Genomic DNA, 15,765 nt, shown 5'->3' with positions numbered 1-15,765 from the left:
CCAAAACAAGCCTAAATATACAACAGCATGTCAACCTTAAACTTGAGGTGGTGGTTGATGTCCTTCAGCTACACTCTGATTGGAGGAGTTTGGTGAGAGTCAGAAGGGCACAACCCAGCAGACGGGCAAACAAAACAACGAGCTAAAATCATCTGACAGCTGCACACTGGAGGGTTGATTTCCAGTATCACTGGTAGCTCTCTCACAGCACTGGGAGTAATTTATGTAAATCAATAATGACTAGAAGGGTGCTCGGAGAGTGCAGACCTCTGCCAAGGTCAATAGTCCAATCTTCTATGATATGTAAATCTGTGAGCGCGAACTTCACGGTCAATATTATTGCTTGTTCTCGTGAAGCGTAACGTTCAAACTTTCTTCCTTAGTATCTCTGGTGGAGTTTATTGCAGACAATTCACATTTGGATGCGAGTAAGTGTTCGGTTAGTTGCATGATTTGAGTGTATTTAAGTTTCTCTAGCCACACCGTAGTTTGAGAAAAAGTGTTTTGTTTTTTTTACAAGTGTGGCCATGTGTAAACCGGTCTTACCGCGAACACACTCTCCCGTATGCTCCATAACAACTGCTTTCTGAATGAAGTTTGGATGGATGGTATTTCTACAATTGGCCCTTTTTTGTCACTATTGAACTTAAATACCATCCAATGGATTTTAAGATACATGCACTTATTCTGCCAGGGCCAAAAACAAAAGTGAAAAATAATACATGGACCTGCTCCAAAACTTCCTTGGCCTATGCTATAGCCTTGTACCTTGTGCTTGTGCTTGCATAACCCCAACCCTAACCCTAACCTTAAATCAAGTCTTCATCCTAAAATGTAACACACAGACAAAATATGTGTTTACTGTTTTCTGACAATTTCTTGGCCTTTTTATTTGTTTTATTGTACTTAATAAATGGTAGTAGTTTTCTTCTTTTTTCTCATCTCATTACTAAATTCTATTATCTTTGACACTTTGGCAATATTGTTAGTCTGACATTCATGCCAGTAAAGTAAATTGAATTGAGTTTAATGAATTTGCTCAGTAGCCCTCAATACTTTTAGTGTACTTTGTTGGTCCCGGCTCAGTTTTTGCTCCTGGATCAATTGGATTTTTTAAAAGCAGTTCTTTATTGGAGTGGGATCAATAGGTGGGTTGAAGTTGAACCAGAGTAGAGAGTGAAGAAATGTTTTGGCAGTGACTTGATAATCAGACAGTATGTGCTTCAGATACATTGCTGGCTTCAATACAACCTGAAGTACATATCCGTCAGGCCCTCGTCGTGTATGTGGTTGCAGCTCATTCAGTGGTCTTGTTGTTCCCACTGGCGTATAACAACTATAGTCTTGCTAGCTGTCACACTTACGTGCCCAGTGACTCTGCACGTAACCAAGCGTCTATGTATATTCAGTCCATTTTCAGTTACCCAATAACAATAAAACATATTTGTGATGTACGTTAAACTCATTTTTCTCTTCTTCTTTCTTTGTCTTTTCAGGATCTGATGGCCAAAGTGCGAGCCATGCTTGCCACCTCTAAGACCTTCCATCCTCCCAATTCCTAAAGAGGGCGCGACTTTCTAATAGCCACAACAGCCTCGGCCAATCAGAGAGCGGCATTCTCCGATTTCCTGGAGGTTTATTCAGCTGGGATTTCATCTCCCCGTGTCCATCCTTGATTTATCATTTCACCTCGATTTTAGCTTTGGCAGATTCAGTTTGGCTACGTTGTCTTCTGCAGCGTCGAGCTGAAACATCTGGTTTCACACCTGCCCTGAGAAGCCCCGAGAGGCAAGTGAGAAAAAATATTCTCCAGATCCTTTTATTAAGTCTGATCTTAATTTTCTCTCCTGTGTTTATGACTTAAGAGGAGGTGGAAAAAAAATTCTGAACCGTTTTTTTTCTTATCTGTGAAACAAGTCGAAAAAAAGGATTTGACAGTTTGCTTTTCGTGGCTTCCTGCCAGAAAGCTTTCTGGCAGTTAATGTTGTGAAAGGGTCTTTTTAAAGCAAACCAAAGTAAGTAGTTTTGGTGGCTAAATTTAACTAAACTGCCACTGAAAACTGAAATAAGTCAATAAGTCTCCGGAGTGACAGGTCTGACCATCACATCGATCACAAGCTTCTCCTTAAACTTCTACCATCTGCAGTGCCCCTCAGCCTCCTGCGGCCGAAAGTAGTATTACAACAACAAACACTTCCGTGCAAAAAGAAAATCACCTGCCGAAGTTTTCTTTACTACAAAACTTCACTTAGAAAATTAGCTTAGCCAAACTTTTCTTTTTTTTTTCTTTTTTTTTTGTTCCGCTTGCAAAACTTTTTTCCAACCTGTTTTACAGATGAAAAAAATGAAGATATCATGACATTTTTTAAAAAAACTGGTTCTTAAGTCGTCAACACAGGAGACAACAAATTAGATCAGACCTAAAAAAAATAAAGAATATATCACCAGTATTCTCTCAGTTGCCTCTCGGGGCTTCCGTAGGAAACAGCTCATCAGCTGGGAGATCATGTCAGCAGTTGACATGTTTTGGTTCAGGGAGAATCAAATGTGGGAAAAAAAATCCACTTTATTTTGCATCCTGTTTTAAAACACTCTATTTTACTCCCACGTGGTGACAGTCATTTTTTGCAGCATTACCTAAAGCTGCTGGAGGTCTGTATTCTCTCCTTCTATGAAGGGTTGTGTTGTTTTGATAATTTCAGTTCTCTCCTCCCTCAGCTGCTATTCTCTGCTGATGTTTTCCCTCTTACGTCCTCCCCCAGCTGTCTTCTATCTCCAGCACCTCACCGTTCAACACAAGAAGCCGTGTTAATTTTCTTCCTCCTTCAGCTCTAGTGCGTGGCCTTCTATTTCTGTTCCTGGTTTGTACTGTAATAAATTTAATGCAGAACAACTTTGTAATCTAAACTGTCAATAAAATTTCAATTATGATTTACTTGAGATTTACTCCTTTCCTTTTTTTACAAGATGAATCCAAGCTGTAGAACAGATAAAGTTATTAAGAGACAGTTTTCTTGATCATGACCTCTATTGTGACACAGCAGAGTCCAGATCTCAGCAACAGACTCTGCTTTCCTGACATCCCCTCCTTTGCTGCTGAGGTGGTGCTTTTGATCCAGTGCGCAGATGAACCAGGGTGTGGAAACTGTTAATATGCTAGAAAAAGATAGTAAGGGATTATTGAGGGAAAAATAATTGGTGTAAGCACACAAACTTGCGGCACATCACACGTAATCCAGGATTGTAGGAGACTGGAGACAGGAGGTGAGGTGGACTGTTCTGCCCAAATCAGCAGCAGTGACTCAGATCCTGACGCCGTGGTGTCCTCTCCTTCAGAGTGAGTTAAACTAAGAAGTCTGTCATTCACTGCAGAATAGCAGAGTGAGCAGTCTTCGCTTCAGAGGAGCTTCTGTAGCTCAGGGTCTACTTCATATATGAGCTGACACTGAAAGAGGAAGAAGAAGAAGGCGCACCCACAATTCATCCAAAGAAGAGTCAATACGCTCCTGCCCCCAACGCCTTCTACAGACACAACATCAAAAGCATCCCATTTGACCCACAGGCTCTACAGAGGGAAGTTCAAAACTCCCCTCACCACAGCGATAGTCAGTTCTCCCCATCAGCGTCAGGGGAACTCTGCAGGAACAGTAGGACCTGCACCACAAAGCGAGGAGCGGCTTCAAGCCTCGGGCCAGGATAATGCTGAGTGTCTCCTCCCCACTGACAGAAACAGCTGACGCAAACACAGCTGGCTGCTGATGTTTGTTTATTCTCTGCATTATTATTTTCCCACACTATAATGACTTGTGACCTACTTGACAAATGAGAATTTCATTGTTAAATATGAGTTCATACGGCCGAATTCAAAGCAGCATCTGAACTCCTCCTAAGGCCTGAACCTGCTCCCTTTGACCGTGATCAGATAGAACTATTAGACGAGCCATCACTATTCCCATTCTAGCAACGCATCTTTAATGTGTGAAGGAAAGAAGTAAAACAAAAAGTTATGATCCAACATCTTTTTTTGCCTTCTGGATTTGTTGTTCCCATCACAGCACTCATAGTCTTACGTAATACTTCCTCTGGCTGCTGGAGAATATAACAGAAACGTTATAATACACACTAGCAGGATTTTTTCTTGTGGCTTGTCATGAAAATGGTACAAACTTCACAAAACAACATGTTCTGTTTTGCGCTTGATCCACTAGCAGAATTCACACTGGCACGACTTAGCCTGTCGATAATTCACACAAAGGAGTTATTCATATAAATGACTAAAGTAAAATTGTAAATGTGACTGTAAGCTCCGCTGTGACTCGAAACTTTTATTTAGCCTGCCAATGCAATTCTGCAGCGCTCGATAGAAGTAGCTGTTTGCAGTCACATTCGTGTTGCGTAAGCTCCACAGGAACCATTGCCTCATAATTCATAACAATGAAAAGGAAGAAAATGAGTGCAGTTGTATGAAAAGACGTATAAAACTTCTGTGGAGTGGAGCTTTTTCTCTTCTAATGGGACTTAAGAGGCAAAGAATCACTCAATAATCAGCTGGACTTGAAGCCATTAATGCGTATTGGACACAACTACCTGCAACTAAAATGGGGAGAAACGGACTGGAAGGAGATCGGTGCTCTACTAAGACCATTTATCCAATTATGTAACAGACTTTTATTTGTTTCTTTATGGAATCGAGACAAAGCATCATTTGCAGTCTCGCAGGAAAAAAAGATTTGCACAGTGGAGGCAGAATGTGTTTTGTATTAAGATCAAAAAGTGTATAGAAGAAAAGAGTTGAAATCATTCGCAGTTACATTAATGAAATCCATTCCGCAGATGAAGCTGATAGTAATGCACGACCTTTTATTGCTCTGTCTAACACACACAAACACACACACACACAGACTCTGTGGCAGAGAGGCAGCAGCACCTGGAGGCCGGGTGTCATGTAGCGCCGTGGCTGACCCACTGATCCTCCATCAGACTGCCACGCCGCACAACGGCTGCATCAAGATAAACTGCAGACTCGACCACTTCGCAGCTGCAAGTTGTGCTGGTAATTTTAGAGCCCTCGCTTGTCTCTCCTGGCTGCGCGTCTCCGTTTTGAGCAACTAAACGTGTTATAGAAAAGGTCAAAATGAGGCACAGCAGTTCTGTTGGAAGCCAGCAACAGTCTTACGCTTGCCAGCACTTTTTCTTTGTGCAAGGTTTTTTTTTTTTTTTTTTTTTTTCAAGGCGAACCAAAAGGTTCTTTATTGATTTCACACTGGACTGTTAGGTAACTGTGTAAACATGCGGTGATGTGTTGTAGAGGAGGGCCAAGTGAGGTCTCGGGTCATTTGAAACAGGTCCAAGTCATCGACTGAAGCATGTCAGTGGAGTGGGAGTCTTTGAGGGTGTCAAAAGTCAAGTCGAAGGCCCTTCAAGCAGAGACGAAAGGTCCCAGAATTAATTAAAGAAACACATGTATGAAGCACCGTGTACTCAGCCAGTAGCTGCACATCTTCAGATCATAATTTATAAATAATCACAACGACAAAATACAGTCTTGGCATCATAATTGAAACAACAGCGAAGTGTTAACACTGGCACAGCTCCTAAAATAGCGTTGGTGAAACATAGAGCAGCATAACTGCTAAAACATGCTGTTTACAAAACAAGGTATATCATGGCTTCCCTGATTTATCATTCACACTCTGTCGCCCATAGTGATGCCATAGGAGGAGACAGTTTTTATGAAAACAAAGAACCTTTAGGTGAAAAAGCTGCTTTGTACCAAAAAGCATTTCATAAGCAGGTGTTTTCCACCAGCTGTCAGAAACAAAAAACACCTGCTTCTACATCACCGGATTATGATGCAGCTGGAGTTGCACCATCCTTGAAAGATTCAGTGGAAAATGTGCAGCAACAGTTTGCTGCTGTGTGTGGATCACAGCGGCTTGCCTCATACTCTGTATCACAGCTAATGAAGGAGGAACCGCAGAAATGTTCCGTTTTAACAGCATCGCTGTAAAGAGCCGGTTTTGGTGAAGTTAGCTTTGTATTGAAGGGTATGCTCGCACAGTCACAGATCATTTTAGCACATTTGGATAAAGACCATGAATAATACAGAGATTCTCATTGTTCCTGGTGCAACTTAGAGATTAAAATACATCAATTGCAATTGTCAATATTTTATAGGAATGAGGAACAGCTCTATTAATGACAAAAAGGAGAAACTGCCACATAAATGAGGAGTCTGCGAGCCTTTATTGGATTCATTTATATGGCAAATCAGCTGCACTGTCTGAAGTTAGTTAAGTCTAACAGCACAAGTCCAGCTCAAGTCTCACCTGTGCAGCATTAGGAATTTAGACAGACAGTACGCATTGAGGTCAGCAACAACACAGATTTTCCACAAATGTTTCCGCCTCTCAGACTTCGTGAAACCTCACTGTTCAAAGTGTCCCTGCAAAGATTTTTGAATTCCACATCCGCAAAAAGTTTCTACAGCTATAGAGCTCCTTTGCACGCATTACACAAATTGCATCTATGTGCACGAAACCTTTTCACATATTTCTACAGCAGCAAGACTTTATTACACATCCATACACACGCACATCTTTTTTACAAATTCACACATTTAGATACATGCACACAGGAGGTGATATACAGCTGCAGGCTGAGAAATGATTTGTGAATGCCATTTCACAAGCTCAACATTTTAATGACCCTTATTTGCTGACTGAAGGGGTACCCGGTGCCCTGACCGGGTCCAAACTGGGGAGTCTGGAGTGAGAATGTGTTGTTCCAGCGTGAGTTATGTGGCATCATGGCGTGGACTTCCCTCAGACTCTCTACCATCCGTGGAAATGATGGAGCACCTTTGCATGTTGAGTGGATGTGGCACAACGTTCAGACAGATGACCAGTCCGGACACGTTCCTCCGCATTATAAAACCTTGGAATGGTAAAGCCAAAGCTGCTTGAAAAATGAATCCATCTTTCGGTGCATGGCTGCAGAAATCTGTCGGACGAGGAACCTCCAGAATACGTCCATGAGCTGCTAAATAAAATAAACCACACTTGTGCCATTCCTTCTTCCCATCAGCGAGTGTCTTGCATTGATACTGTTCGACACATGGGTCAAAAATTCAGGAAGCAGTTCATCTGGCCAATCCAGTCAGTGTGTGTGTGTGTGTGTGAAAGGACACTTATTTTATTATTTCTGCACTTTATCTGTCTGTACAGCTGCAGAGGCTTTGATAAGGCGGGCGAGTGATGCCTTATGCAGCATTTTTCAACGGGTAATTGTGCGCCACCGCTGAGGAATAGATAAGTGTGAGTCTAGTGAGAAAGATTTATATGTGGGATGAGCCTGTAACCCTGTAGTACCAAAGCAGAGAGCCCCCCTCTTTCTAAGCATTTGTGAAGTATGTGTAGCATCCAGCCAAATGCTGTGAAAGCTGGTGGGGGGGTATGTCTTAGCAATGGACAAACACGGCAATCCTGACCTCTATTCAGGAGCTTTAGCATCTGTTTAGCCCCTCTGATTAGATGAACAGCAGAAATGATAGGAATGGGAAATAAGAGGTGACAATGGTCAAGAGTCCAACTTTAGGAGTTTGAAAAGCAGCTTGGAGGAAAGATAGTGGAGAATTTAGCTGCTAGAAGCGAATTATTCCTTCAAAGTTCACAGCAAACCAACCACGAGCTGGGAGGAGAGTGAATGCTGGACTCAGATACACTGGGTGGCCTGAAGCGGTTTATCTGATAGCGACGTGTTGGTGTTGTTTCTGTAACATAATGATAAATGCTCCAACACCATCATCGCAGCAGACCAAAACCTGACACATTCTGCGGAGGGAGCAGGTGGATGGATGGGTCAAGCACAGGACTTTCACCTGGGAGACCTGTGTGGAACTTATTGTGATATTGTTGACTTGCTATTTTTAGACTTACCGGTAGTTCACTTATTTATTCCATTTCCACCTTTCTTTATTTGCAGTTTTCTGGTTAGATTTAGGAAAAGGTCAGGGCTTGGCTTTCACAACACTAACCACGTGTTAGAGAGGCTAAACAAAGATGCTGCAGAACTACAAGATTACCCATTTAGCACTCATGCATCACTGAAGGACGACTGCTCGTCCATGTCAGAACAATACAACACTCCATACAGTACACATGTAAATGCTTGCGCCTTGTTCTGCTGCTTGCTTTTATGCGCAAGCTTAATTTGCTCATGACGTGACATCACAGCATTGCGATTGGTCGATTCCAATGATGGTCCTGCAGCAACCAAATTAACGACACGGGCACGGTAATATCAGCACCAGGTGAACGCTAAGGATTCCTTCCTGATCTGTAAAGAAGCAGATGTTCGCCACACTGACTTTGAGGCAACATATAAATTTTGAGTTTGCAGCGTGTTGCGCTGCCCCATGTGGCCAAAACAATCAATGATTGCATGCTTAGCTTTTTTTTTCTCTTAAATTAAAAATTAATTTTTCAGCGTTTGACATCTTCAGAAGACAATAACAGACATCCGCAACAGTGTCAACACTGTATTCCCGACACATTAGTGCCGGCAGCCCATCAAAAACACAAAACAAATAAGTCATGTGAATAGCCACTTCCATCTCGCCTGTTCATACCCCCGTCAGTGGCGACAATAATAACCACAAGGCCCCAGCCAAACATTACTGTAAATCACAATTTTATATGTAATCAAATCGAGCTCATCACATCTGCACTGATTGATTCTAGACTAAATTGCTGCCTGGCATTTGCAATTTCATTAACTCATACTGGCAGGGAGAGGTTGTGTGTGCGTGTGTGTGTGTGTGTGAGTGTGTGTGAGTAAGACATTGAATGCAGAATGAGAGAGCGCACAGGGCAGCGGAAAGTGACTCAGGGAAGTAGTTAGAGAGAAACGTGAGGGCAGGGGAGTGATTTGTTTGTTTTTACGGGCACCTGAATGCATCGTAACTCAGTGACACATGTGAGGAACTGGCCGAGGGAATGAAGGAAGGTTGTGGCGAGGAGGACGGGATCCATACCGGGTTCACTAAAGATAATAATACCCTATATTAATGACTTTACAGCTGAACATTAAGATGATTAAACCCTCTGTCTAATCTTTTTGTTAGTCCGTATTAAGATTATGCTGCAAAGTCTACTGATCTGATTGGACACAACTAACACAACCAAACTTCGACGGGATCTGACATTACGTCGATCCACTGTATGATTTCCAGTGCGTGGCTGTTTGATGTTTCATCTGGAAAGAAGTACCCCTGTACCTCAGTGTAATCATGGTTCACGGATCCAATATATTTCGAGGGCCGCTGAAGTGGCTTTGACAGATGTAGTCTGACCGCCAACTACAGGACCAAGTGCACATGGTGTGAGGACTCGGGGCACCTTGGCTACGGACCCAGACAGAGACACAGTGGTCTAATTAAGACATGTGGCACGAAGAAGGAGAGCAGACTGGCAGAAGTCCCAGCAGTAAACAAAGTCTAGGATGAGACAGATGTAGAGATTTCTCATCTATCTATCTATCTATCTATCTATCTATCTATCTATCTATCTATCTATCTATCTATCTATCTATCTATCTATCTATCTATCTATCTATCTATCTATCTATCTATCTATCTATCTATCCTATAAACCTGATCCAATGCTCTGATTACCACCGGCAAGACTGAGCCTTCTTTAGATTCTGCTCTGCCTCGTTTCCATTGCTCTTAATGAGGCTGCTATATCTTTGTCTGGGAGGAAGGTGCCCTCCTCTTCACTTCACGCCGCCGCTGTAGTTGGTGGCTTAAAGTCTGTCCCACTCAGCACCGAACAGAGCAGACGATCTGCTTCACAGCCAGCCTTCAGACCCGCTTAATGTGTCGGCTGTCCTGAACGCTCTTCGTCCATTTGACGCGGCGCCCCCGATACCCTTCCACAGTGGGTCTGAGCCGAAAAGGCCATTTTACTTAATATGACCCGCTGCGTGGTGCGAATGTTTTGCCACTGTGCAGCCAAGACACGTGCGAGACGCATACAAGGGGTCAGTGTTTTGTTGTGTTTTCGCCGGCACGAGACAGTAAAATGTGTTGCACATATTGGTGGATCGCCAGCTCTTTTGTCCGGCCTCTCGAGGCACCCATGTTACCAGTGAGACTGGACTCTGGATGCTGGAGTATTTGCGCCTGATCCCTCCGCCTGCCACTTTCTTTCAGTTCCACTTCATAGCTTTGTTTGTTTGCTCGCCCAAATCTGCTTTTGTGCGCTCTTTCTAGCTCTTTATTTTTCTTCCTCTGTCAGTTTTTTTCTCCAAGGTTGCAGTTCTCATTTGTGTGTTGCATAAGGGGATGAATACAGACAGAAGGATGGCGCCTGAACGGAAACATACCTGATCCATACCTGCAAACAAACCGCAGGCGGGCACGCTTGTATTGTCCTACCCCGTGTTCCCAGCTGCTTCTTCAGTCTGCGTGCAGTACTGCTGTCAAGGTGAAAATTACTCCTGCCACGGTGATACAGAACGTGGCCTCAGATAAAGTGTATTGTAATAGGTTTTCTGACCTGAAGCAGTCACCTGTGTCCGCTCGGCCGTCATTTGTTCCCTCCTCAGCCTCCCATCCTTCTATAAACAAAATGTCACATCACGCCTTTTAACACTTGGCATTTCTTGTTAGCTTGGTTTGTTGTGCTACTTTGAAGTGCATCCTTCATCGTGGTTTGCTTTGATATGACTAATAAGTTAAATAAGAAATTCTTCTTAAAGCCCCAAACGTTGCTGCTCTGGCTCTGGTGCTCGGAACCCACAAACTGCAGAGTGCCACTGAGTATCTCTCAGCCTCTCAATCCAAATCTTCTTTTGCAGGGCTTTAGTACATCATGCAGTGTTGCACGTTCACCGCACCTGGCTGCTGCCAGGACTGCACCTCTGTGGAAGCTATTGAAAGAGAAGTGCTCAGGAGTAAATGGTGGATTGTTGTAATGGATAGGGATTGCATTCTGCTTTCTCCGGCCAGATTTTCTGGCCCACTGCTGCTGCCAGAGTTTAGCTTTGCTTTTAGCCCCAAAAGAAAAAGGCCCATTACCCACTGCAGGTCTGCGGTATTGCAGGCTATTCCCGTTTCTGTGAAGGTTAATGTGAAAAAAATAATTACGTTTGCATTCCTTGATAGGAATTTCAGCAGAGCGTTGGTCAAATCAGCTTCACATTTGCAGGATTTGCACAACGCTGCATGGTCCACTTTGTGTTGTGCAGAAATGAAATAACACTTGTTAGAAATCCTTCACTCAAACATGTAGAGACACGGACTTGCGTGCAGATTATGTGTTTCGCTACCAGCCGTGTGACAAACAGCACAACGCTCACCAACACACCTGTCGTCGCTGCATTTATATTTAGTCACATCACATCCCCTGTCTCCCTGCAACAACAACAGGATAATAGCCCCTGGGATCTGAGAGTCAACAGATCTTCTTTTTTCAAATGGAAGAATCAGAAAATAAACAGAAAACCACAATGTAGGAGAAAAAAGGAGCATGTGCCAAGAATCCCAGTCAAAAACCATACTTATCTTTGAATAGGGAATTTGGATGATTGTCGTCGCTGACGTACTTGATTGTACGGCATAATTACTGGCCTATAACTTGAATTGAGGCCTGAATCCTGTGATCTAATCTTGGCTCCGCTGGTGCTGTACAGTTAGCAGATATTGTCCGCAGTGACAACTGTTATCATTACAACTCTCTTGTCTGTCGTCTGAGCGGGCTGAATGCAGGCTGGAGCTGCCGTCATCCAGATTTATGCTGTGTCCTCAAATTATGATGTACTGGCTTCATCGCATGTAAGCGGTAATGGACAGAGCTTGTCACGAATGATAAATAGGTGAATAGTTTTTATATAGACATCATAGATATTACTTTGTCTTATTCATTTTCCTTTATTTGCCTTTCTCGTGGACGCGTCAGACTTTAGAGGTGTTTTAACACATCCTGATTTTTGCCATGTCAGAGTTTTTCTGTATAGAAGCAAGTCAGGTTCAACTGTCAGGAGTGTCTATCAGAACAGTAACAGGTGTTTCTTTTGTCCATGTGCAGTAACAACAAGCATTTATTTTGCGTCACTGCTAATGCGGTTACACTGCGAGTCTTAAAATATGTATTAAAACGTATGTGTCATATTGCACCAACATAATATGCCAAGAGTCGGGTCAGAAGCTACCTTCCTCATACTACCTCCCTATTTTAAGAGAGCCACATGCCAAACTCCATTCAAAAATTGTGATGTTGAGTGACTACTAGCGTGCCTGCAAAGGTGAAGAGCAGACCTCCCAAAAAACAAGAATGAAGGCTCTATTTATTCTTGGTCTTACACCCCAGTTTCCAAATAAGTTTGAATGCTGCTAAACAGTAAGAGAATGTGATGATTTGCACTGAAACACTGAAACATATTTAATTAACAAATAGCACCAAGACAACATATCAAATGTTCAAACTGAGAAAATGATGTCCTCATTTGGAATTTGACGCCAGGACATGTTTGGTGGATTAGTGGAATAGTTGTGAAACACCTGGTGGAACATCTCACAGTTAATGAGGTTAACTGGCAACAGGTGAGGTGAGTAACATGACGGGGTATAAAAAGAGCCTCCCAGAGAGGCTGAGGCTTTGTGAAGTGAAGATGTGGAGGTTACCGCTCTGTGTCAGGCTGCGCTGGCAAATGCTTCAAAGTGTAAAATTGCAAAGAATTTGGGGATTTCATTGTCTACAGAACATAATGTCATTAAAAGTTCCAGAGAATCTGAAAAAATCTCTGTAGGTGAGGGACAAGACCCAAAACCGGTGGACCTCAGACACTTCCAAAAACCATCGTCTGTGAACACAGCTCATCACTGCGGCCACAAAAACAAGCTGAAACTCTACCATGCAAAGAGGAAACCGTTTATAAACCAGATCCAGAGGCGCCGCTGCCTTCTCTGGTCCCGAGCAAATTTAAGATGGACTGTGGCGAAGTAGAAAGCTGTCCTGTGGTCTGACGAGTCCACGCTTGACATTCTTTAAGGAAATAATGGACGCCGCATCCTCCGGGCTAAAGAGGACAGACAGTATGGAGGTGCATTAGTACACATGACAAACAGGTAGTCTGCACATTTGTGAAGGCTCCATTAATGCTGAAGCATATATTCAGGCTCTGGAGCAACATATGCTGCCAAGTAGACGACGTCTTTTTCAGGAAGGCCTTGTTTATTTCAGCAAGACAATGAGAAACCACATTCAGCACGTATTCCACCAGCAGGGCTCCGTAGTGTTAAACTGGCCTGCCTGCAGTCCCGACCTGTCACCCACTGAAAATGTTTGGCACATTATGAAACACAAAAATATGACAAGGGAGACCCCGAACTGTTGAGCAGCTGAAATTGTACATCAGGCGAGAATGAGAAAACATTCCGATTTCAACATTTCAACACCGACAGCAGTCGGTCTCCTCAGTTCCCAAACACTCACAGTGTTGTTAAAAGGGCAGAGCGGTGAACGTGACCCTGGCCCACTTTTTTGAAACATGTTGCTGGCATCAAATTCTAAATGAGGTTTAAAAAAAACAATGAAATTCCTCAGTCTCAACATTTGATATGTTGTCTTTGTGCTATTTTCACTTAAATATGTGGTGTCAGTGTTTTGCAAATCCTCACATTATGTGTCTGTTTATTTTAGTGTGTGTGTGTGTGTGTGTGTGTGTGTGTGTGTGTGTGTGTGTGTGTGTGTGTCGGGGGAATTTTTCGTACCAGCTCTTACCCACATTTCCATGACAACTGGGAAAAGGATGAGGAAGATCATGTGATCGTAACAAAAGCTCCAGAACAGATACTAAACTGACCCAGAAGTGTCTCCAGTGATCCAATAATAAGTCCATAGCAACCACACAATACTCCTGTAGTTCTAATAGAACGAGCTGAGCTGTATCAGATTAGCAGCTGTGTTATGGAGCCAGTTCCAGTCTGGGTCACCGTGTGGGTCCGTGAGGAGAAAAGACAGTAATGACAAATCCAACTTCTGACTTTTCCAGAGGGGCGAGGCGGTTAACTGCTTTTTGTTTTCTGGGCCGCATTTACATTTCAATTGTTTTGGCAGAAGTCCTAGTTTCACAAAGGTGAGACAGCGCTCAGAGCCACTGAGCAGGAGGACGACCACACATCGGCTTCGTCTGGTCTCTGTCCACGTTTTATTGACAGCGAGCGGGAAACCAAGCACGAGATTCATTTTGTTCAGCCAGGCTTTGACCTTCTGCCGTCTCATTTAAGCCTGCAAAGAAGGATCCTTTTCGGACACTCTCCTCAGGCTCGGCGTCCCGACAGCTTCTCTCCCTGCTGACCAACACCGAATCCACACCCGCCCCTGAAAAACGGAAACAAGCAGCGGGACATCGGTCCCATTCGCCACCGAGGGAGGTCAGAGAGAACGCTGGCGTGTGCCGTGGTGTGTGTTCGCTGCTGGTAATGATGCTTGTGGGGAAAAGATGAAGTAAATTCTAGCCTTCGCTGCCGAGAGCGGCTGTTGTTGAAAGCTGTCGATGGATATATAGCAGCCTGCTGTTCAGAGTGCACAATAAGTATGGAGGCCCGAGGTCAGCCGGGGTCTTATTTTCTTGCTGTGATTTACTGAAAGATTTTGTTATAAAATACTCTTTTTTTCCAGCGCTTTCTTTGAACATCGGAGCTATTCTTGACTGCCGTCCGATGGACTCCCCCTCTTACGCTCCTTTCTTGAACTGTGCTCCGATTTGTGTCCACAATACACATCCGAGGTTTTACGTCGGCACAAGCAATTTCAGACTGTGCTGTAAGAACACACCGTCCACACTGAAACCCCAAAACAATATCATCCAAGACCATCTGCTGTGGGGTGATGCTGCAAAATAAGCTGCAAAATCCATACACGCCATACATTTTGTGCTTTGTCTCACTGAATTTGACCACTCTGATACAGATTTTGTATCTGCTGACAGGTCTGGAACCCCTGATACTGCTTGTTTTTGTGCAAAACACAGTGGTGGATGACATGCTTTATTTATGTAAAGATACCAATACCTCAGTCTAAGAATACTTCATTACACATTCTTCATTCAAGACTCCTACTTAAAATGGACTTAAAGCTGGGGTTGGTAACGTTTGAGAAACCAGCAAGAGTAAATATCCAACCAACAAGTCCCAGTTCCCCTCAGCAGACGCAGCCACTCCATGCAGGCTCGTGCTCCTGCAAAGTGTCTCAGTAATCGGAAACCTCCACAGAAAACATTATGCCATAGCAGAAGTATTTGATCCAAACCATCCTTCCAGCTACATCAAAGCCCCAGCCCACTCATCATCAAGTCTTTCTTTCTCAATCTGTCATCCGAACACACACTCTCATGCATGCTGTAGACGCAGACAATCATTTTCGATGGAATAACAGAGTGCCGACTCGCGCATGAATTTTAGAGGGGGGCTCTGATTGCGATGCAGAGCGGCAGCTAATTTCACCTGAGAATGTGTAGCATCGTGCCTTGGTATTGGTTTCCTTTTCTTTAGTCGCACGTAAGGACGGGGAGAAAAGCAAACAAAAAGAGAAGGGAAGCGAGAGGGAGAGGAGAGCGAGCGGGGGTGGCGGGCACCAAGGCAGGGAGAGAGATTTTCCAGATGTGGGAGAAAGACAGACATAAAGAAAATATACTCCTCATTAGCCTTCCATTAGGCTTATACTGTACCTCATCGGTCAGAATCAGCAAATGTGCAGGAAT

General features: G+C 43.6%; 1 protein-coding gene across 3 annotated transcripts in view; it reads left to right on the top strand.

Moving 5' to 3' along the window:
- The window catches only part of LOC121623475 (splicing factor SWAP), a 53,764-nt gene extending 50,824 nt beyond the window's left edge, over nt 1-2,940 (top strand). For all 3 annotated transcript variants that reach the window (XM_041960750.1, XM_041960749.1, XM_041960751.1), the window contains one exon: nt 1,497-2,940. In XM_041960750.1, coding sequence (XP_041816684.1) covers nt 1,497-1,562 — 66 coding nt within the window. In that variant the 3' untranslated portion in view covers nt 1,563-2,940. The remainder of the gene's footprint in view (nt 1-1,496) is intronic.
- The last annotated feature ends 12,825 nt before the right edge of the window (nt 2,941-15,765 follow it).

This window comes from Chelmon rostratus, chromosome 19 (genome assembly GCF_017976325.1).
Source record: "Chelmon rostratus isolate fCheRos1 chromosome 19, fCheRos1.pri, whole genome shotgun sequence".
NCBI lineage: Eukaryota > Metazoa > Chordata > Actinopteri > Chaetodontiformes > Chaetodontidae > Chelmon > Chelmon rostratus.
The sequence above is the reverse complement of the archived record's forward strand: the minus strand, read 5'-3'. Positions and strand labels throughout refer to the sequence as shown.